Source organism: Pholcus phalangioides, unplaced genomic scaffold, assembly GCF_987345545.1.
Source record: "Pholcus phalangioides strain wild (caught in Gottingen) unplaced genomic scaffold, Ppha-v1.0 ptg000015l_1, whole genome shotgun sequence".
NCBI lineage: Eukaryota > Metazoa > Arthropoda > Arachnida > Araneae > Pholcidae > Pholcus > Pholcus phalangioides.
The window spans coordinates 63,425,579-63,449,993 of NW_028301608.1; the positions used below are offsets into that span (position 1 = coordinate 63,425,579).

The 24,415-nt window shown below is 31.5% G+C and overlaps 1 protein-coding gene across 2 annotated transcripts in view; it reads left to right on the plus strand.

Annotated features, from left to right (window-relative positions):
- The window catches only part of LOC149076473 (serine-protein kinase ATM-like), a 98,818-nt gene extending 74,799 nt beyond the window's left edge, over positions 1–24,019 (plus strand). For both annotated transcript variants that reach the window (XM_089244045.1, XM_089244043.1), the window contains exons 42-60: positions 7–102; positions 624–743; positions 2,451–2,664; positions 4,784–4,942; positions 5,645–5,776; positions 6,530–6,738; positions 7,547–7,763; positions 10,821–10,928; positions 12,891–13,028; positions 13,233–13,383; positions 14,301–14,377; positions 15,255–15,395; positions 16,067–16,183; positions 16,508–16,663; positions 17,117–17,285; positions 20,467–20,553; positions 21,442–21,556; positions 23,412–23,581; positions 23,726–24,019. In XM_089244045.1, the coding sequence (XP_089100171.1) occupies positions 7–102; positions 624–743; positions 2,451–2,664; positions 4,784–4,942; positions 5,645–5,776; positions 6,530–6,738; positions 7,547–7,763; positions 10,821–10,928; positions 12,891–13,028; positions 13,233–13,383; positions 14,301–14,377; positions 15,255–15,395; positions 16,067–16,183; positions 16,508–16,663; positions 17,117–17,285; positions 20,467–20,553; positions 21,442–21,556; positions 23,412–23,581; positions 23,726–23,895 (2,746 nt within the window). In that variant the 3' untranslated portion in view covers positions 23,896–24,019. The remainder of the gene's footprint in view (positions 1–6; positions 103–623; positions 744–2,450; positions 2,665–4,783; positions 4,943–5,644; positions 5,777–6,529; positions 6,739–7,546; positions 7,764–10,820; positions 10,929–12,890; positions 13,029–13,232; positions 13,384–14,300; positions 14,378–15,254; positions 15,396–16,066; positions 16,184–16,507; positions 16,664–17,116; positions 17,286–20,466; positions 20,554–21,441; positions 21,557–23,411; positions 23,582–23,725) is intronic.
- The last annotated feature ends 396 nt before the right edge of the window (positions 24,020–24,415 follow it).

Consider the following 24,415-nt stretch of genomic DNA (forward strand, 5'->3'; position numbering starts at 1 on the left):
CACAAGTGAAGTCCCAAAATTTCAAGAGGGTCTGTATAGAAGTCTTCAGTGTTTGCATAACTCCAATGAAATGGGATTTTCTAAGCATGTCAGTATAGCAAGGTAAATAATTTTATTTTTGTAATAATTTAAGGAGACTATATGCCATATGACGTGAAACCTAATGTCAAGAAAGTCCTTCATAAAATGTATTTTATTTTTATTTTGTTTCTTCTTTGTAAGTATAATGTGTATTGTGTATGTTTTTTTATGTACAGTCAATGCTACATATAATGACCGTGTATCATAATGACTGCTCCATTACAGCAACTTTTTAAGTTCTGAATGTTTTCATATAATGAGACTATCCTATTTGTTTTCCTTAAGATATAGTGTTTGTTTTCAATGTAATGATGGGGGCTATTAAATGTAGACTACATAAATATTTTGTGGAAGTGGTCTGAGTTAAAAAAACACTCACCCTTTTTTATAATTTAATATATATGTCTTACATACATATATATTTCTTACATACATATATATTTCTTACATACATATATATTCCTGCAGTTTGCTTTTTTGTTTTCAATTTTATCAGTTCATTTTTTATGCTATGTAGTTTCATCTCATCAATTCTTTTACAGATCAGCTTTGTTTAGAAATCTAAAGCATGCTAGTTTGGAGTCTTTCAGAAGTATCATGCCATTCTTGACCTGTTTACAGATGCTTGTCCTTGTGGAAGATTATTCAGCTTTGCCTGCAAAGTAATGTTCTCAGATCATTTAGTGCTACTCAGTTTATGAATAATAAATAAAACTTTTGATGTACATTATTATTGTGCTAAAAAGCATATAATTTTATAGGTTTGTTCAATTGTCTTTTTTTTTGTTAAGAACAAGACTTCTGACTATTTGAATCGCTTGATCATCGAAAAACCAATAGTTCTCAGTTATGTTGTATATTATGTTATTTTTTAATAATTTCATTTTATTATTTTATTCTATATTTTATTTTTTTAATATCATGAATTTCTTCAATAATATATTAAATTTCTAAAAGGGATCGGGTTGTTTTATTATGCATTTTATATTTTTCTTGGGGAAACAGGGAAAATATTGTTTTCTAACATTAAAATAAAGTTAGAATAACTCGCAAACAATTATTGTTTTGGCATTGTATAGAGATATATGTATATTCATTTACTGTGATATAATGTTTCAACAGCAATGAGATTTAGTTAACTATTGGCCCTTTTATAATCATTACATTAACCATATAGATGAGGCTGTATCATCATTTGCTGTGCAGTCATTCTTTTTCACAATTTTCATTCGCACATTGTTTTGGGTGAAAAAAAAATGTATATACAATGGCACCTTGGCTAATGAAGATAATTTGTTCCAGAATCTTATTTGTTAGTCGAAATGCAATTTTCCCATAGGTTCATATGGGAAATTGTTTAATTCATTCCAGAAATGCCCCAAGATTTTAAGATGAGTTTCATAAAACATTAAGAAGCACTATAAAAGAATGAAAATACTGACTGAAGGCTGAGATAAACAACCTCATGGTTGGATGAAGAATATTGGAGGAAGATGAAAACTGGACATATCTTTTAGCTTACACTATGTGTGCTATGTAGTCAAGTTCGTGAACTATAATGAAAAAAAAGTGTGAGGTGGTGTGCTATGCCATATAGTTAGCTCATTTTTCTCTCACACACATACAGATGGTGGGAAAGATAAGTTCCTAGAATGTCCAGACTCATATTAAGAATCTTACCCTATCCACTGAAATCAAGTGTGAGGCTTTTTCATTTTATTCTTTTAAATTCATTTTCTCTTGGCTTAATCATTCATCTCACATGAAATGACTCATCTTTCTGAAAGGGAAACATATTTGTATCTGTAAAGCAATTTCAAGGTGGAAATAAATTAATCTGGCTCAAGTAATTGTTACTCTATGAATTAATTTTGATTATCATGAAATGGCTGTTTACTATAGCTCATGATGTGGCTAATTTACGTTAGCACATACAGTTGTGTCAACTGAAATGTTCATTAGTTAGGCAGAAAAACATTGAAAAAAATCTTTGTTAGCAGAAAAATTCATGAACGTAGGTGTTTGTTAGCAAAAGTATCACTTGTGGCGACAGCGTTCACCACAGGATGGCGCTGTCTGCATAATAGGGAATGATTTTCTCGGCAAACGGCAGTCCAGTTCCTCTATCACACTCTTTTTCGTATTACGAGAACAACACCATCCCGTGGTTAACACTGTCGCCACACACTGTATTTAATCTCTCACCAGCTCTGTTCTTTATTTAGTTTTACTAACAAAAATTAGCAGAATATGACTAAATTATATTGAATTAGTATAATAAAATATAAATCATTTGATTATATAATTTGTAAAAAATTTTACAAAAGGTAATAATATATTAAATTTTACCTAATGTGTTCATCTTTCAGTCCTGATTTAGCCCTCGACTTGCAGAAGAAGTGGGAAAAGCAAAAAAAATTACCTTATTCAGATTGTGAATTTTTTGAACCAGTATCTTGGCTGCAGTGTATTCTTCTGAAACAATATTTAGATATCAAGAAAGATATAATTGGTATTTATGCAGAATTGATAAAATGTTTAGAAGACCATGCAGTGAATGCACGGGTGGATAATCATTTGGAGGTACTTTTTTTTCAATTCTATTGTCTGTAGTCACACTTGCTTATACACACCACAAACATACCATCAAGTTAAAAGTTATAATTCCTTACTTTGAATTTCTGCTCAAGCACTTCACTCTAATATGAACAGAGTTTATTGAAATTTAACTTGTTTTGAAGCTGCATATTTTAATCCCTTGGAAACTGTTTGAAACAGAATTTCAAGAGTCTATAATAGTGCTACATTTCAGATGGGTTTCCATTTTATAAAGGTGCACATTAACCCTTTGACAATGTTACCGGAGTACAGTTCGGGCAACTCAAACAGTGTTTGGGTTTTTTATTTCATGAAGCCTGAACCGAGTTCATTTTATGTTTCTGATCAGTATGTAATACCTAATTCACTATTTTTATAATAGATAGTGATAGTGGATCCTATATTTTTATATTTCAGTAGAGGATAAAGTAGTGGTCAGCTATAAAGGCACCTATTGAGAATGAGTGTTTTGCACAGTTAGTCAGTTCTGTAATTTTTTGCAAATTTTATACCTAATATTTATATTTTTTTTGCAATGTCAGATTTAGATGATGATGAGTACTGTTTAGGTTCTTCATGCTTAGATACTGACATTACTAGGATAAATATAATTGTTATTGAAGATAAATATAGTAGTCATTAAAATAGTAGATATTATAGTTATTTCTTTTAAAACGTCATTTCTTCACAAAATAACCATTTTCTAACTTATATTGATACAAAGAAGAAAATTAAGCAGGGGAAAAAATTCCCACTTTTGATGCACTTTTCTGAAATATATGACACTGTCACAAGGGTGTTAACCCTCTAATCATTGAAATATCCAGAAGACAAGAATTTTAAAGGGTTATATCAGTGGTTCCCACCCTTTTTTAGGGCATGCCCCACCAAAGCATCTATGAAATCCTGGTGTCCTCTACTGCTTCTGAAACTTCATAGTTCCACAATTTTTCATAGCCATTTTAATTTCCACAAAACTTCATGGTTCCATAGTTCAATTTTTTTTTCAAATGTAAGAACCATTATTTTTAACTTTGTTTCCTTAAACCGGGGGTGGGGGGGGGGGGTATGTTTCTCTCCATTCCTGTCTACTTTCACTTGGTCAAAAGCAGTGATTCTTAATCAGGGGTCCTCCTCGGAGTGACTTCGGAGGTCAGTGAGCCTTCATTTTCCTTCATTTTATCGACACAAAGGATCCGTGGACTTTTTCTTACTCAGACTGTACGTGGATTGCCCCTGCGTATCTCACACCACCTCTACCGATCGCACTATCGTAGCAACTTTTTCTTACTGGCTCAAATTTCCCATGGAACACAAAACATTAAGAACCTTTAGGGAAACCCCTTCCACTGAAAGAAAAAAAATAAGAGAAAGAAATCACACACACACATCAAGATAATTTGAATTGAAAGAAGAAAATGAAGGGATTACAAGCTTTCATAGAGAACTCAAATTGTCCCGTTGTGAGGCATAGGCACTATGTTGGGAATCACCAGGTTATATTAAGCAAATGATGTACCTTAAATGCTATTACATGACGAAAAATTTATTGTCAGTATTTAAAAAAATATGGGATGTTGCACTTCAGGGAACACTCTTTATTTTTTATAATGTTTCGTAAATTATACAAAAACAGTTTAAAAATGTCATTTATTGTTTGCCAACTTAATTTTCCATCATTGTTGAAGAATGCAATATCTGGTCAAAAAATTGGTCTTGCTTGGTTTGTCAAGAAATAGGCGACTGTACCTTTGAGTCATTCTGCTGGTAAATATAGAAATTTCATGGACAGCTCACAAGTTAATATCAAATGTTTACGAGTTACTTAGAAGCATCAATGTCAAAATGAGCTTAAAATATATGATGCCTTTACTTGGAAAAAATTAGAAAACCATTTGCTTTTGAGAGAAACACTGCTAAATAAATGGTTTAAGTATTAATCAATGATGGGACTATCTTTTGATTCTGTTCAAGACAGGTTTTAATCTCATCCAGTGTTTGTCTTGGACAGGTTTCACTGTGCGTAATATAGAAAACTATGTTCATTATAGAAAACTATATCTACTCACTTGAAAAAAATTTACATGAAATTTTAATATTACAGGCTGCATCAAGAGCTATTTATATGCTGAAAAAGTCTTCTCTTGGTAAACCAGAAGATGAATTAAGGTGGTTAGTAGAAGAAGCCAAAATCCTTTGGACAAAGCAGGAACATCTTCTAGCTAATAGATTGCTAAAATCAGTCATTTACTCAATGGAAAAAGTTTGTGTTTCTTTCTTTATTTTTTAATTTTAAAGAGCTGTCATGCCTAGGAAAATTCCAAAACATTTTGAAACAAATGTAAAATGAAATGTTTATGGAGAATGGCTTGCATATGTTGTTACACACAAAGGATGTTATGAAGATGGTAAATGTCTATCTGCTTCATACATAATGATAGCTCAGCAGATAAATGTTGCTTGTATGAAAGTTGTTACAATTGAATAAAAAAAGCTCATGGAAAAATAAAACTTGAATAAGTAAATGCTTAATTTTTATTGATATCAAGTTTCTGGGCTAATCAGAAAAGGTTAAAAAAGCTACTTTAAAATTTCTTCATTTTTTTATAACTTAATACAAATTGGTATCAGTCTTCCGAATGCATTCAATGATCCTTGATGAACTCTGGAATGCTTTCTCAGCATGCCAGAGAAAAAAAAAACAGGCTGCTAAACTCAGAAGCCTCGTGACTCCACGTATTTCACAATATGCAGGCTGATTCAGTATATCTAATTTAGCACCAGATTGTTTTATCGAATCCCAAGCACTTCCTTTTTAATCATGGCCATCCTGTATATAAAAAAAGATAAAACAATGCGGTTAGAAGCTGTTTCGAAAGCATCCCAATACTCAATAATAATAAAAAAAGCTTACAATATGTGTTGTGAAATTCAATATATTTTTTGAATAAACTTTTTTTTAAAGCTTGTAAAAGGAAATCCGGAATACACAAAACTTAAGTTGACATATGCCAAGGCATTATCATTGAGAGGTAAATGGCTGGGAGAAACCTGCAGTGAAAACTCATCAACCATTATGAAGGATTATTTGGAAAAGGTAAGAAAAATATGTATGTTTCTCTCTCTATTTACGTTCCCCTTAAGTAATAATTATCAATAGTCAAAAAAATTACACATTTCATTGAATTTCTTTTTACATAATCAAAAATGTACCTGCTAAGTTGCGCCTAGAAAAATTATTGGAGAGGGAAAAAGTTTTGTAGAAAAAAGTTTCAGCTTTATAAAAAAAATTATGAAAGAAAACAGAAGCAGCTTGATTTTCCTACCTACCTACCTACATCTGCTATCTCAGGCTGCTGCTCATTTATTATTCTTATACTGTATCTATATCTAGTTGTCCATCTGTGTGCATGTCTGTATGAGTGATTATCAAATAATGAACACATAAGCATCCTAGAGTACTGCCAGATAAGCAGGTGTGCCCCAAGATCTTTTGTTTCAGATATAAAATAACATTGAACATACTGTATTTATAGGGTTAGATTTTTAGTTAATGGCGCTTGCAACATGTCATGGCACTTGAGTTGTGCCATCGAAGTGAAATCTTGAGAAACGGGGGGGGGGGGAGTGTCAGATTTTTTGCAAATGTTGATTTTTCTATTATTCATTCTAGCAGTTATTCATAAGTAAAAATATTTTCTGATTGTTTTCATTCAATCTTATGCTTTCTTGTTATTTTTTTAATTCTGTTGATACATTATATTAATTGAGAGGAACAACTCATGGCTATTGCTTTTGTGTTTTTATACTTTTTGCTTCAAATTCAATTTCTGTGTGATCTTGATTTTAGGCTATTGAAGTTCTGGAAATCCAGTGTGAGGAAAACAGTGAGCATAAGTTCTGGGATGCATACCTTGCTGTTGCACGTTATGCTGATAACCAGTATCAAAGTATTTTGAAGTATAAAAAGTCTACTTCATATTATACAAAGCAACAGCTTATGAAAAATACTGAAGATGACATGAAAAGGCTGCAGCTGAGAAAATCTCTTTCTGAAGAGTAATTTTTTTTCAAATTATTTTGTCATGTAGCTCTTGTATTTAGTAAAAATTAATTACTCATTATGATTATAATTACACAGATGGAAAAGCTTTCTTAAAAATAATTATTGTTTTTATATTTTTTGAATATTAATTACATAATTACTAGTAAAATAGTAAGTTGATGACTGTACAAAATTGAATAATTACTGATACTTCAGTAGTGTTTCAACAGTGTTTTTCTACCTGTATAATTGAACTAATTAAATAATTACTTGATTCTTTAGAGCAGTGTTTTTCAACCTTTCTTTTCTCGTGGCATATGTGAACCTACAGTTGAACTTCTGCAGCATACTTAAATTCTGCCGCCTGGCAGTCCAGTGGTTAGGGAGCTAGCTTCTGACTGTGCAGGTCTGGGTTCGAATCCCGGGTCGGGCATGGATGTCTACTAACACTAACAAATTCCCTGGACAGATCGTAACGATCTCTTGGGAATACGTGCTGATCACGTTATAATTATTATTAAAAAAGTACTGTATTTTAATGATTTAATCACTAATGCAGACAAAACAATTTATTGCTATTGTAATAAAAAGACAATCAGCATTCCTGAGACAAAACTTAATTACATTATGAAATTATGTTTAGACTTCTTCGGAAATAATGTAGCCACTTTCTTATGACAAATTTCCTTGCATGGCACAGCGATTGAAAAATGCTGCTCTAGAGTAATACTTGTATCAAATATTTTAAGTATAATTGTGTTAATAGTATTGGTTCTTTAAAGTGTATAAAAAAAATTCTTATGTAAAATTGTTTCATTCCAGTCAAAAGAAAACATTTTGTATCTTGACAAGACAGCTCAAAATTGATGAAGGCGAACTTGTCAATCTTGACTCTGATCAACAGCAATTTCTGATGAAAGCTATTTCAGGCTATTTGGTCTGCTTAAGAGGATCTGATATTCATGATTTGTGGGTTTTCCGTCTCACAGCTCTATGGTTCCAAAATCTGGACAATGAAAAGATTAATGAATCTATAAAGGTGAATTTTCTTCTAGTATTTTATACAATGGCATCTGATATATGATGCATGATCCCAACAAAACAAGGGCTGCTTAATCTTTTAAGCAATACTTAGCATCAAATTTAATTGCTCATTGGATTGACTTTAAATCATAAATTAACCATGTATTTTTAGAGAAGTTTCTATCATCACTGTCATCATCAAATACTCACACACATTGGCCTTATTTCATAAGCACTAATATTTTTATTCCACTGTGTAAATTTGACTTAATAAATCAGTGTCCTAAAATTTAGAAAAATATCCTAAGATAATTTTGAAGGGCAGACATTTTTCCAAAACCCATAGAAGACCATATAGACAGGTCTGACCATCAGTCCCTCTACCCTTCAAAGCAGTGGTTCTTACTCGGAAGTACCCGAGGGAGGGGGGGGGGCATTTTTGGGGTTGCGGGATGGGAAAAAAATTTTGTGTCAATTCATTACTCTGGAAAATTGAAATGATAAAAATTGAATTTTTTGATTCTAAAAAAAATGACTCGCATCGATATTTTACGCTCAGATTTAATGCTGTTAATTCAAGAAAAAGTAAAAAAAAATCAAATATATGTGTCAAACATTTAAATGTAATCGATAGTTAATTTGTGACGAATCTTTTTTTTTTTTTCAAATTTTAAAAATTATCTAAAAATAGTAACTTTTTTAGCTTCAGTTTTGAGTTAATTGGGGAGGGAAAAAAAAACAAGCCAAAATTAGATTTCCGCCATAGCCAAAAAAAGAATTAAGTAAGTAAAAAAAAAATTACAAAAATCGATTAATGTGTAATTTATGTAATTACAGGAAATTAAATTCTCTAACAGATAGAAAACGCATTATCCAAGGGGATGCTGGAAGAAGAGTCATTGTACACTGGGGGTGCCGGATGAAAAAAATTTAAGAACCACTGCTTTTAAAAGATTAGTAGGTATAGCAAGTTTCTTACAACCCGGAAAGTTGGGTCAGACAAGAAAGTCATTGAAATTCAGGGAAATTTCTAAGCACTGAAGCATTTCTTCAAGAGAATTATAAAAACTGTGGTTGAAAAAAAAATGTATAAATTTTTCATGCATTCATTTCACACCCACTCTTATTTATTTAGTTTCTTTTCAATATTTACTTTACAGTACCATTTTTACTGAAGAATATCCCTCACACTTTTTTTTTCTCCCTCTATTCTTAATGCTATCTTTTTATAGCTGTTGGTTTTTTTTCATCCACTCTTGTTTACTTTCATAAAAAATTTTAAAGTTCAGGACACCAGATTTTTAAATGTTTCATTAACTTTTTCAGCATGTTGGGGAAAAAGCAAGATTTATCAAGAATCACTGAATACATTCAATATATTAATATGAAGTAATATATAAAATAAGCAAGTCTAAAAAATTAGATTTTTGTTCATCTTCATTATATTTTACCAGAAATTCGATAAAAACCAAATATTCAGACTTTATTTCCCAGATTTTGAAATTGTGCTGATATGAGATTCAAGCAATAATTAGTTTCACTATATTTGGGGCTTTTCACTAGTTATGTCAGGTTTTTCATTGTAGTTAATGTCATCATCCCTTGTTTTTAACTCACAAAATCAGCAAACTAATTCCCCCAAAGAAGCTTTTCTACTTATTGAACTATCATTAGCTATGGAGCAGATCAGTTTTTTTTGTACTTTGTTAAATCTATCTCATTTGCAAGTTATTCTCTCAATAAATGTTTGATTTTGCATTTTTTTCACATGGTTTTTAGTATTTCATCAGTCCTCTGTTTCATTTATAACTTTCCTATAATAGTTAGTCGATAATCCAATCAATTAAAAATATTTTCCATTTTATAATATTTCACAACATTTTTTGTATGCTGAAAAATCACACTATTCACTGCAGAATTCCCCTGAATCTGTAACTCTTATTTTATGGCATGCTGACAAATTGTGATAATCAAAATTAAACAGTTTAATGTTCAAGAGTACTATCATTTGTTGATTTAGATAAAAGTGATAACCTATGCTGCCCTAATCAAATGCAAATATTGATGTACTGCTTAGTTATCCTCTCCCGTCCTACTTTTCAGTCCTGCATTTTCCTACGTTTTCTCATTTTTTGAGTGGGAGCCCTGAATACTGTTTGATGTTCAGAAAATATTTGGTTATTTGATGGTCAGGGAAATAGTCGTCCGATAGTCTGGGAAAGACATGGAAATCCTCCAGTCCAAAGTTGTAGAAAACCTGTCTAGGTAATAAGATATATTGAAGCTCTATTCCCTTGAAATTCAAAATTGTGTCTTTTTTTGGAGGTTCCACTAAACTAAATGATAGCCTTCTAGATCAGGTAAAATGCTTCAGCTGTATTTGATGTTGCTTTCAACAATATATTTATAAAAGTGTTAAATTTGATTTGAATTATCAATTATTATTTGATGTTTATTTCATTTTAGTGAATGAAATGAATTGCACATAATTACAGTATTAAAACAATAAGTATTTGAAGGATTTCCAGATTTGAAATTTTGGATTTTATGTAATTTAACAAACTAAACCAGACATACCAGACTCGTCCATATTCCTCTGCTGAATTTCTAATAAATTGGTACATGTTTGAATGTGTGCGTGTAATGAACCTTCTGTGAAGCTTGTTTCTGTGTAAGGTTTGTTGTACATGGTGGTGCCATCTGCCATCAATTTTTCTAACTATGCATGAAGTGTAATGATTTAATAGTATACTATCGTAGGCCTGTTGCTCTCTGCGGCGAGGCTTTCTAATGGGGAGATCGGCTCACATTTGTGCCTCAAAGTTGAGAACCACAGAAAACCAACTTCAGCCGACCACCACTGTAGCAGCAGTGGAGTTTGAACCTCACGATGCGAGTCCGTCACTATGACCACTCGACCACACAGCAGCTAATGTAATAAACTATGTGCTACATTATTTAATGTCTCACTTTTTTTTTATTTAAACATTTTGACTTCTTCTTTATATGAACTATAGTTTATTATGAGTGATGCACAAGCTTATTTTTTTCTTTCTCATAATTTTTCAAACAGGAACATATGTTAAGCATTGAGTCATACAAATTTTTACCTCTCATGTACCAACTTGCTGCTAGAATGGGAACACAGACATCTAGACAGTTTTCTAACATCCTTATACAGGTCAGTTTTAAAATTTCTCAGTTGCATTGAAAAGTTTCAATTGGAATCATTTTTTTTAATTAAATTTCTCATGGCATTATGAATGTGTTACCAAATGTTGTTCTTCAGTGAGATCTGGTTAGTTTCATCTGAGAATTTCTCTCATACTTGTCTCATCTAGATTGAATTTTGTTGTCAAAGGATTTAATTATGTTATATACAGGGTTGGGTTTTTGACATGACAAGTGTCAAAAACTGGTTTAAACTGTCGAAAACCATCAAAAACCTAAATGAATGCCTTTTGATAATGTTTTGAACATAATAGGTGTACAACATGATGAAAAACTTACTTTTTGGCATATTACAATGTTTTATTTTTAAACATTAATTTATTACAATAATTAAAACAAAATATTAATTATAATTTGCACTTTTGAATTTTTCAACATATAAAATATAATTTTATGGTTTATTTATCTAAGCTACTCATTACCAGTGTTCAATTTGTTAAGTGGATTAGAGCTGCTTATTCAAAATATGTATGATAGGGCATCAGGGTTAGGTTTTTGACCCCAGAAACTAACTCGGTATTAAAACTATCAAAATCTTACTGTCAATGATGTCAAATAGTTTTTGTTAACTTGATAGATATGTTAAATAACAAAATACTTACTTTTATTTAAATTAAAGGGTTTTATATTCAGAATTATAATTACTGAGGAAAAATATATATTTTGATATTTTAAATTTTCTGATCTGCCCAAAATTTTATTCCATATAAAATTTTTCACTCACTGTTAATGCACTAACTAAACTCATTTATTTTCACCTAAAAATTTCTTAGATCAGGGTGTATAAATTCACAGAGCTTTAAAGATTATTTTCAACCAAAGCAGAGCTGACAAGACTTGATACCCAAAGCATTTGTTTTGCATGTTTGAATACAGCTTCAATTGGAAAACCATTGCATTATAAATACTAGTAAATGTACCATATCATAGTGCAAAAGTAAGAATAAACCAAGTTTGACATATACAAGCTAGCATTGCCAAATTAAATGACATTTTAGTCCTACAATTTAGTATTTTGATCGCTAGATATATTTCAATGTTATGTGCAATAAGAGTATTGTTTTAAGTATCAGTGGTTATCTAGATAATTTAATAATAACAGAAATCAACATTACATACATGATGTAATAAACTTTTTTAAACACTTATCTGTTGTAAAAAGAGTACAGCAGATAGTTTATATCAATTCATATATATAAGCAGTTGAAGAAATTTTGGAAGGTCAAGAATCATCTTGAATCAAGGAATGTCAAATCGTTCCACAGTTTTCCATTCAATGTTCATGTTATGCTTTATTCAAATTTTATAAGAAAAAAAAAACATATATTGTCCAAAATAATTCTGTCGGGAGTAGAAAATTATTTTAGAATCTTATTAAATATTTATTCTTTGTATAACATAGTCACTTTAAACATTACATGGAATTAACGTGTGCATTTTCAATGGGAATTTTTATATCGAAAAGCAATATTTGAGGTTTTTGACAGATTTGACAAAGGTTTTTGACAGAGGGTTTTTGACGTGACAGTTTAAACTGCAGTTTAAACCGTCAAAAACTGCCATGTGTCAAAAACCTGCCAACCCTGGTTATATATTTTCAATTTGCAAGCCTATTTCCAAGATTAAAATTAAACTCCAAGCCAAATTTTACAGATGGAAATTCTTAAAATGAACTTTTAAAAATTTTGTTATGGTGAAACTGCATAAAAGCGCGAGCTACTTCTATATTTTGAAAAGGTTTTACTGTATTTGAGCTTGAATATATACACCTGTTCATATTTGTATTTAATACTGATATTTTCCAATTTCAACTATTTTTGTTTTATGTCTGTAATGTAGATAACTACAGTCGATCTCAATCTTTGACATTAAAAAAACTCTTATCTTCGCATTCTTTGAATCTTCACTGCAGCTAATAAAGAATATTGCAGTAGATCATCCCCATCATGCATTACCTGTTATTCTATCCATGAGTAATGCTGACAAGGATCCAACTGATTCAAAGAGTTGTAGTAATTCAGCTGGGAATGCTGATGATGAATTACGTAAAGTTAGTTATTCTTTACTCACTCATTGAAGTATGTATATAATGTTTTTACTGTAGTTTAATGGTTGGAATTTAGATAGTTTCTCAAAAATTTAAACCTTTAGTTTTCTTACTTTTTATATTTTTCATGTCTATGTTGTTTTATCTATTTTCGTAAAACCATAAAAATATATGATTATTTTTATTATTCAAATAACCACTATGCAGGAAAGAACTTCTGCTGCCAAAAAACTGGTGTCTGAATTGAAGAAATCTAAAATTGCCCCACTACTGAAGGATATGTCAATCTTGTGTGATGCCTACATCTCTTTAGCTTATATGTCAGCAGATGACATGGTTCGATCTAAGCAGAAAACGGGTATAAATACAATTATTCATCTAATTCCATATTATGTCTGTTCTATAGCTTACATTAAGAAGCTTATCTTTCCCTACATATGAGAGGGTGTCTATCAACATGGAAAAGTTAGAAATGAGAGAAATGCCACAAAAAAAAAAGCCATAAAATAAAAAATTTTTCCTTATAAAAAATAAATCATAATTTGATGTTTTTGATCAAGTTCCGCAAAGGAAAGGGGAAATTGATCAGTATGCATATAAAAAGCTAGTTAAGGTTTGTTTGAGATGTTAAATGCAAATTAAAGTATTGTCATGATGATGTAGAAGAGAATCTCTTTTCGAATCTGGAGCTCTTTTAGTGTTATTTAAAAATCATAATGTTGTAGAATTTCTTGAAATAGACTTTCAATACTCACACAAATGAATGAAATCACATAAATTTATAATTAAGAACGTTTCTCTTGGCTGTAATGGAACAGTTTGGCAGTTAATTTTGTTGGACAAGAAAAGGTAGAGGAAAGTTCCAGAATTCATCTTTCTGTATGTGGTAGACACTCTGAATCAGATATTGTTATGGATGCATTTGTTGTATCAGAAAGATAATGCATGAGTACTCAAATATAGTCTTTTCATGCAATTTTCCCCCTTAGTAATTAACTAATTACAGAGTTTTTATTCGAATTGAATATAAAAATATACCCTGAATGACTGAAGATTATGTAATGATAATGGTATTGAATCTCAAATAATTTCATAAGACATCTTGTCATTGCAGCTTAAAGAGTTAATTCTGTGCATTTTTTTGTTAGCTCACTTGGTATAACTGCTTAAACTTAGAAGAAAAAATCATTATTCAATTAACTTAAACTTAGAATAAATTATTATTTATTCATCTTCTCTAAAGTCTATTTTTATTTTATTAATTTCTTTTCAAAGCGGAAATACCTGGAGATCAGCCTATCATGAAAATAAGTAATCTTTCTAACATACCTGTTATAACAGAACTTACAAAGGTAAAAATAATTCTTTACTAATTTTATTTATTTTGAAGAGAAAAAATTATTTTGAATTGTGTTGTGGTGTTTTAAAAAATCAAGCCAATTTTTTGTTGGTGACATTAAACCATTTTCAAGGAGATAAAAGAACTACAAAGGTTGTTTGATAAAAAAGTGAAAAAAAATCCATAAAAATTTGTTTTTGAAAAATTTGATTTAATTTTTTATCACTTTAATTTAACTTTCTTACTCATTCAGGCAGCTAGAGAAATAATTTTCTCAAACTGTTAACATTAATGTCTTGCATTTATTGCTATACAGCATCTTTTATTTTTGTTCAATTGTCCAAAGTTCAGTTTTGTACACCTCGCCCTTCAAATCAGCACTTAAAAAATTAAGTCAGTAAGGGTGAGATTGTGTGAGCTGGGTGGTTAAATGTTTTTTTCCAATATTTACGAATGATACACATAAGCTGTTTGATTGAATAACTCATGCTTCATTTGACCCACAGCTGCAGAAGTATGAAGATGTAAAATGTTGGCAAATAAAAGTTGCTGGATAAGAGTCCCTTATATTAGGAAGTATTTCATGGTTAATGGTATACGTTTATAAATGCTTGCATCATTATCTTCATAACATAATTTTTTTACGCACAATAGTATGGGTTCCACTGATGAGTGAATGACTTTGTACTCTCCTTGAAAGATAAATTTAACCATCTAGGAATAATACAAATGTCCCCCATTTTAAACTAAATTTCAAGAATTAACAGCCTTAACTTTAATTACAAATTCACAAAAGCAATGAAACAGCAGAAACTACATTTCCACTATTTAATCAGGAAGTAATAACTAATTTTATTTCTTATAATTAATTTTTAACTTATTACATTTAGGTTGACAGGAGCTGCAAGTATGAAAATGTTGTAGGTATTCATTACTTTCATAAAGAATTTCGTCTGTGTGGAGGCATAACTGTACCAAAGGTCATCAAGTGTGTTGGCATGGATGGTATTCAAAGAGAGCAGCTAGTTAAGGTACATAATATATTGGTATTTTTCAGTTAAATCACACTTAAAATTGCTATGGTGTGTTTAATCCGCTAGCAAGCATATTAGCTTTCAGATACATCATCAGCCTTTAATACATACACGAACAAAATTATCACAGAGGGCATTGCTATTTGGATTAGAGCACTAACTGCTTGGTGAGAGATACAAAAACTTAATATTGTTCAACACTGCCATTCAAAATTAGCAGTAAACTATCAGTTCCAGTCTAATTAGCCTTGTGTGTAGAAAATGACTGTGGTGCGACGAAAATGAGCAAACAAATTGACTACTCTTTCTGAAACTATTGCTGAAGCTTTTCATGGACTGGAAATTATCACAAACACATCATAGCTTAATTCTTGCAAATTTTATTTCAAGAAACCTTGCTCTAGTTTTATCCAGAAGATTAACAAAATAGCCACATAAAAAGACAGTCTTTTTAATTTTGAATTAAAAAGAGTTATTAAATGGATTGAAAAATTTTTTTATTAGCCAAAACTACCTTTCACAGTGAAGATGATCAAATTCTGAAAAAGAGCTTAAAATTTTCTGGAACGCTAAATTATATACAAAAACTGTAATTTAATAAACTTGTTTTTGCATCCATCAAGTATGGTATTTTTGTGTCATTCAATCTTTTTTTTTCTTTTTTTTAGGGTAGAGATGATTTACGTCAAGATGCCGTGATGCAACAAGTGTTTAGTCTTGTTAATTATCTTCTCAAGGAAAATAATGAGACGAAAAAGAGAAAACTAAATATAAAAACTTATAAGGTTTGATATATTAATACTGCTTATGGAATGTTGAAAGTTGTTCTATATTATCCTTATACTTATAAATAAAATAATAAATTGCTGTTAGATTCAAGAGAAGCTTCTAGCATTCATATTCAGTTGCTATCGTTTTATACCAGTTTTATCACATCCCAGTTTGATATTTAGTTTTTCTGTCGAGTGAATAGAAAATTTAATTTTTAAAGAATTTTAATCATGTTTTTCCCCTTCTTTTATAGTTGCCATGTTATCATCAGTGTTTTATGCTTTGCTTATTTCATAATTTATATCAACTCACAACAAATTTTCATTCATAATCTGCAGGTCATTCCAATGTCTCGTAGAAGTGGTGTTTTACAGTGGTGCGTTGGTACTCAAGTTCTTTCCCAGTACCTGGTTGGGCCAAGTCCACCTGGTGGTGCTCATAAAAAGTATTATCCCAATTTTTGGAGTAATATCCAGTGCCAAAAGACAATGAGGGTATGGTTGTTGATAACTCTTCATTTACAGAATGTTAAAAAAAATGTGTTTAAATATACAATCCAAAGAAAACAAATGGATACAATTATACAATACATACAGGATGTTTATCCTTATAGTTACCCCAATAGCTAATTCCCAAGCTGTTAGTCTTAGAGGAAACGTCCAATTACAAATAATATTTCAAATGGTGCTGTCCATCACCTCAGAAGCAGAAAATTTTTTTTTCTTTTCTGAAACAATCTCTTTGACTTAAACTGCTTCCAAGATTGTGTTTCGAAACATATGAAACTTTTTTTTGTAGTTGAAAACGTGTAGGATTTATAGCCAAATAGGATTACCAAAAGAAAAATAGTAAGCATTCACAATTATTAAATGAAGTGCTGAAAATTTGTTGAAAAAATTAATTTCCTGGCAGTTTTCCCATGTAATTTTTTTTTAATTGTTTTTTAGTCCATTGCAGATGTTTCAAGTATAATTAGAAAACGTGAGATATATGACGAAATTTGCAAAAATTACCCTCCTGTTTTCCGATACTTTTTCTTGGAGAATTTTCCTGAACCATCTGCATGGTTTGAAAGACAACAGTCATACACCAAGAGTGTTGCAGCTAGCTCAATAGGTAACAATTTTATCATAAATCCTCATTTGTCATTATCACATGCTATTAGGAATCTTATCATAAATCCTCATTTGTCATTATCACATGCTATTTGGAATCTTATCATAAATCCTCATTTGTCATTATCACGTGCTATTAGGAATCAATTTGGTAGTTTCTGTTCCATTATAGCAGTAGCTCTCAACGATAAATTATTTAATCATTACACTTCACTCATAGTCAGAAAAACTGGTGGCAGATGGCAGCACTACACATAACAAGCATTACACAGAAACAAACTTCACGTCAGGTTTCACCACATGTACATGCACATTCCCCCATGCACCAATGCATTAGAGGTTCCGCAGAGGAATATAAATGGGGTGCATGTCTGGTTTGGTTGTAGTGGCTCTCAACCTTTGGAAGTCCCCAGTCCGGTTGAGTCCATTTTTTTGTGAGTGAAATGCCCGATCACGCATGACTGATAAGCAATAAATGAGGAAAAATTAAATTGAATCGCTTACAGCTGGCAGTTGAAAACACTGCATTATAGCCATCAGCCCTAAAACAGAATATGCCACAATTCAGTTCCACAGTGTTTCTGTAGAACAATATTCAAAAATTTTAAGCAAAAGTGTAGAAACACAATTCTAGGATTTTTACTACTATTACTAAACCACACATGCATCTCATCCACATTCCTCTGTGGAACTTCTAATGAATTGTACATGTTGTGAATCTAACCTAAAGTTTGTTTCTATGTGATTCTTGCTATGTGTAGTGCTGCCATCTGAAATCAATTTTTCTAACTGTGTGAAGTGTAATGATTGAAGTTTTACCATTATAGGCCTGTTGCCCTCTGTGGCGAGACTTTTCAATGAGGAGATCGTCTCGCATTTGCTCCTCAAAGTTGGAAACCACAAAAAACCAACTTCAGCTGACCACCACTGTGGTGATGGTGAAGGATTTTTTTTATCACAGAACATTTCCAGTCATCTGAGGGTTCGTTGCAGAACAATAAAAAACATTCTGCTTTGGAGCCATCAGGGCTAATTAGACAGGGATACACTGTTTTATAGCCCATTCCGAATAGATTCTCAATTTTTCTCATTGGTAAGTTAGTTCAATGTTTGCTCAGGTGTAGGAATTTAAATTTTTTCGCAGTAGCTATCTGCTTATGGGGTCATTTTTCTGCAAAGAATGGTACCTCTGTGGCAGGGAAAATTCTGACAAGTACGGAGCAGGTTTTGAAATAGTGAAACACCTCAAATTCCCCTGATACATTAGTTTTCTCAACATGGGATGTCGTGTCCATTAAATATCAATAAAGAATGGAAGATAAGAGCCTGTAAGAAGGTAAGCAGCATGTTTGTAAATTCGCATATAAGATTCATATGGCTTTTTCCATGGACTTAATGGTGAGTGGATGAGGAAAACAAGTTCTGCAACTGGAAATTTGTTGTAGTTTCATACATAAGCTCTTGATTTACTAATTATCCATACATCATATTCAAATGTTCATTACACTTATCAGTTCTTATGCTCTAGAAAATTGCTGTTGATGTTCATTATCAAGCTATTTTAAATTAGTTGCCTCATTTCAAAAAAATATTTTCCCTCTTTTATCATCTCACCATAGAGTGAGTGTTTTAAATAAGTTATGTAGGAGAGTGCAATAATGAATTTTATGTAATCGATGGAAAAAACACTTATTGATATTTTAATTCTGAGTATAAAAATATAAACATACTAGCTATAATACCCGCCGTTGCCCGGGTTTTCTTCAATAAGGCTTTATGGATCATGCGATATCTTCCTCTTTCTTTGACGGACATGCAAACCGTGTCAAAGTTAACCAATATGGCGACTTCCTGCGCGACTTCATGAAATAAACAAATCTAGATTTAAAGAAACATAGACACAAATATTTTTTTTCTTTTTTTAAGGGGCGCTAGGTATTTTGATCCCCCTCAAGTTATCCGAACTTCAAGTTATCTATTTCTGCTTCCAACAATGCTTAATTAAAGCTGTGGAATACCTTCGATGTACTTTACGGACCCATAATTGATTTTAAAACAACCTAAACTATATGAATTTATGCAGTCAGTTGAATATCAAAAGACAATACAGAGATGTTAATTTTCATGCTTGAGAAGATATAAATAAAAAGTTGAAATCAATGTGTTATTGCATGAATATCCAACTTAAAAGTAGGTCCGGCTAATTACTTCATATTTAATTTTCTGGGCTTCGTATATCTCTAAGCGACATCAATATTTCAAAAATCGAGAATTCAATACAATTTTTAAAATGATTGATGTGACAGAAAACCCCACCAAATTTCCGCTTGACCCTCAAAGCGATGCTGGTGCTGATTATGACGTCTATTCAAAAAGCCTCATTACTGAGAGTATTGAAAATGTGGCAAACCATTATAAAGGCATAAACTATTACACATAACTGGCAGCATTAAAGAAGTGACAAACTATTGTAAAGGCATAAACACGTCTGAAACGCATTGCTAGGGAACCACGGTAACCAAAGTAAACGTTCGGAAAGTGATTGTTGAGGCACATAAACCATTGTTGTCCGACAGTTTTTTGCCCATTTGTCGCGTTTGCCCTGGTCTGACGAAATTTTAAAGTAGTCTATCGTTCAAGTCGGGTCCCATTTGGTATATATGCAAAATTTGGCTACGATCGATCTAAAATTGTAGATTTGTATAGAGAACATATATATACACACACACACACAGACAGACAGAAAATCAATTTTATATATATAGATAACTATATTGTTTGTGGTTGTTATGACAATCAGAATGTTTTAAAAGAAGACATTGAACGTGATGAGTTTGTGTGCGAGTGCATGGAATAAAGTTTTGTTGATTTTTTTTTTTAATTTCATGCAAAATAATTTCTTATGATTTGTTCAGTGCTGAAATCAGGTGTAAAGAATTGACAGAATTCGACACATTATTTATTAAATTTTGAACTTACGTGATAGATATATATATATATATTTTTTTTTTTCATTTTACACATTGCTAAATGTTGAAATACCAGTAAAACTTTATCCACAATATTTTGTCAAATATTTAAAAAATGTTATTTTGTAATGTGTTATGTTATCTATGTTTTTCTAATTTTTAAATCTTTTTTTATGAATTTATATTCATATTTTCTGTTTTTCTTATAAACAGTTGGGTACATTCTGGGTCTTGGCGACCGACATGTAAACAATATTTTGATTGATAGGTACACGGCTGAAGTAGTTCATATTGACTTCGGTAAGTTTTGAAATTTAGGTCCTGGGATATTTTTAGGTTTACTGTGTTTTATTTTTAAAAGAATTTGCTATAAATTCATGCGAGTGTACATCCCTTGTAGTTCTAAAAATGAATTCATAGTTTGTTTTATTTAAATTTATGTAAGATGACGCAGTCTTAAAAGGAAAAAAATAACTGAAAATTGAGACAGTAAAACCTAAATCTTGGGACTTTCCTACAAGTACAGTTCACAAGCATTTTGTGAATAAAGTCTGAGAAAACTTAGTATTCAGTGTGTGACATGCTTCTGAAAAACAATAAAATTAAGAGAATCTTAAGGGAATCTTTTGAGTGAAAAACACACACACACACATTCAGATATGTTTTCTCCCTTTCATGATAATCATTTTTATGGGCCGGGGAATTTCAAAATTCAGCAAGTTTCCTTTGCCACGATGTGAGAGCAGTATCATGAGTTGCCTTTCCTGATTTAATTGTATAAATAAATATAAAATAAAATAATTGTAAAAAAAAAAAGCTATTGTGTAGGAAAAGTTTGAGGGATGTTAATAAAGAGTTCGGGATAAATACAAATACAACACCACAACAGGCAAAATGCCCAGCGAGGTAGCTGAGAAAAAGATGCCCATAACAAATATAAATAAGGGTCAGATAATTGCATTGTAGTGAAAAATACTTCTATTTCCTACTAGTTCTGCGGGCAATTGACAGCCAGCCTGTCCTCAACATTTTTATCATTATTTAATGAATATTATTTATTTTTAAAATTTTGTCTCATTCATAGCAATCTCAGCAGTTAAGGAACATTATAAAATATTTTTTTCTATGAGTATTTATTGTGAAATGTATTAGTTGGCCTGAAACTTCCATATTTTTTCTGCATTCTAGGTATTGCTTTTGAGAAAGGAAGGATTTTGGCTACTCCTGAGACAGTTCCATTTCGTTTGACTCGTGATATTGTAGATGGCATGGGATTTGTTGGAGTTGAGGGGGTTTTTAAAAGGTCTTTTTTTATCTTCATATTAGCAGTGTCAAGCATTTTCCTCTGAAAATAAGTATCATGTCATGACTTTAGTGAGTCAAATTTAATGTTTAACGTAATTAAATGTTAATTACGTAATTAAATGTTTGCAAAGTTAATTTCTTTTAAGGGGGATGGAAACTAAACCTAGTAAAATTTAAAATAACCCTCCGACAATAAAAAAATATTAGTTTGTAAAATTTGTGGCTTTATTGTACTGAAGAAATTCATCCCACATCATTAAGATAAACATTTGCCGAGCTATTTGTGGTAGAATTCTTGATTTTTGCTATTTCTTCCATCTTTTCAAAGTCAAATTTTTCTGAGACTTAGCTGGTTATTATATCATATGAAAGTAACAAAAATCAAGAATTTCAGTCACCATCCTATTGGGAAATTTTCATTCAAATTGATAAATTTCTTTTAGTATAATGGAAAGAGCAAAGGTTTTTAACAGCTGGCTGATGTGAAGATATATTTTTGGAAATAGCGAAAATTCAACTGCCCCTGCGGGGAATAGAACCCACATCCTTTCACTTTCCGGGTGAATGCCCTAGCCTTGTATGGATAGCAGAGAGTGACGTCATCCTCAGATAACGGAAAGAGACACAATTTTTCTAATTGTTTTTTATTAGGGGCAATATAAAAATGAAAATTTATGTAATTAATTTTTTTTACATATTTATAAAAATGTACATGTGTATACCAGGTGTACAAGTATGAAATGTGGATTTTTTTTTTTTTAAAAAAACCATGTTAAATTCGGGAGAATGATAAAAAGTGCTTTATTCAAAGTATGCTCCATTGCTTGTTATACATTTCCCCCATTTTTCCTGAAATTTGTGAATACCACGCCAGTAAAAATCTTCCCCTTTTGCTGCGAACTATTCATCGAGCTATTTTTCACATCTTCGTATGAACCAAAGCGCTGCTCAGAAAGTGTGTGACCCATCAATGCAAACAAGTGGTAATCGGAAGGAGCCAAGTCTGGTGAGTAAGCCGCATAGGGTAGAACTTCCAGCTGAGTGCTTCCAACGTGTTGCGAACCGCTTTTGCCGTATGTGATGGAGCATTTCACATTGTCATGGGGCATTGCGATTGGAAACAGCTTGTTGACTAACGCCCAATTGCTCTGCGAGTTGTTTTTGTGTCTGTGTAGTATCATCATTGTCCAACAATGCTTCCAATTCCACATCATTTTTTTTTTTTGGCGGTTTTCCATTTTCTTTTTCTGCAACATCGAAGTTGCCACTTTCGAAACACTGAAACCATCATTCACACGTATCTTGCGATGGAGCATGTTCACCATAAGCTTCTTGAAGTAATCGGTATGATTCAGCAGCAGTTTTCTTCAAATAAAAACAAAAAAATTAATGCTGTCCGCGAATGCTCTTTGTTCAGTATAACTTTCGACATATTGAACAGAACAATACAACACTATGCACGCACTTTTTCAATTTATCACTCGTGCGCATCTGACACTTGTTGATGACACAACAAAATGGCGCAGAGTCAAATCTTTATAGCACAAACAGCATTGGTACACCATCTGTTTTCTGAAATCCGCATTTCATACTTGTACACCTAGTAAAAATATTTTTCTTGGGAACTGATGTTTTATAAAATTATTCTTATCATAGACAAATTTCACCTTTTTTGCTGATACTTTAATTCTATAATCAATCATAGAATTTTTAATCACTTTTGACATGCTTTGTGAAGCACAAAAAAAAAAAATAGAATTCTAGAAATTTGTTTCTGGATAAAGTTTGTTCTGGAAATTTAAATTTGATTTTTTTTAAAAAACAAATTTTTAATTTTTTTCAATTCTTAAAAGATGCTGTGAGAAAACACTTGAAGTGATGAGAACTTCACAGGATGTGCTACATACCATACTTGAAGTTCTACTATATGATCCTTTATATGACTGGGCTGTTCCAGCAGCTAAATCTTTACCAGTGGCTCAAGTACGTTTTGAAGGGCAGTCATCATCTGAATCGGTTACAGGTAAGGAAATGTTCTTTTTCTCTCTCATTTTATTGGTTTCTCTGATTGTATAATGTTGGGTAACTTATGCTGCCATTCTAAAATCCATCATCTGAAATTTCTTATTCATGGATTTCTCTTACACTAAGTGTATTTTTTTTTTAGGTGTAAATAAATTGGCAGAAAGAGCTTTGATGCGACTGCAACAGAAGCTCCAAGGAATAGAGGAAGGAATGACTCTGAGTGTAAGCGGACAAGTAAATTTATTGATACAGCAAGCTAGAGATCCAAATAATCTCTGCAGATTGTATGCAGGATGGCAGCCCTATCTGTGATATGTACACTATTTGTTTTATCTCAGGAATTAATTGTAGTAATATGTAATTAATATGTATATTTTTCTAGTAAAAAAAAATACTGTTGTAAATTTTCATGTACCAATATATTGTTGATAATTTTCTTGAAACTTTTTTTTTTTGAGGAACTAATTACATTTTGTCATTTACACATTTGCATTCTACAAGCGAAATATTCCTCAAATTAGTAATGTCCCTTATCACCAGGCGTTGAATAGTCTGTAAAATGATTCCGAAAGCAGATAATTCCGCTCGTACCAAAAATAAACAACAGCGTTTATAATTTGACTAGGTTCATATAATTGAAACAAATTCAAATCTCATTGCCAAATACTGCCAATGTAAGTTTTTGTACTGATGCATGTAAAAATCTGTTTTGTTATCTATGAATGAGGATACACAGGCCAACTATATATATATATACACTGCTGGCCACCGTAAATGCAACACCCTGAAGGAAGCATGCAAATAATATGAAATTTACAACATGCATTAGCGG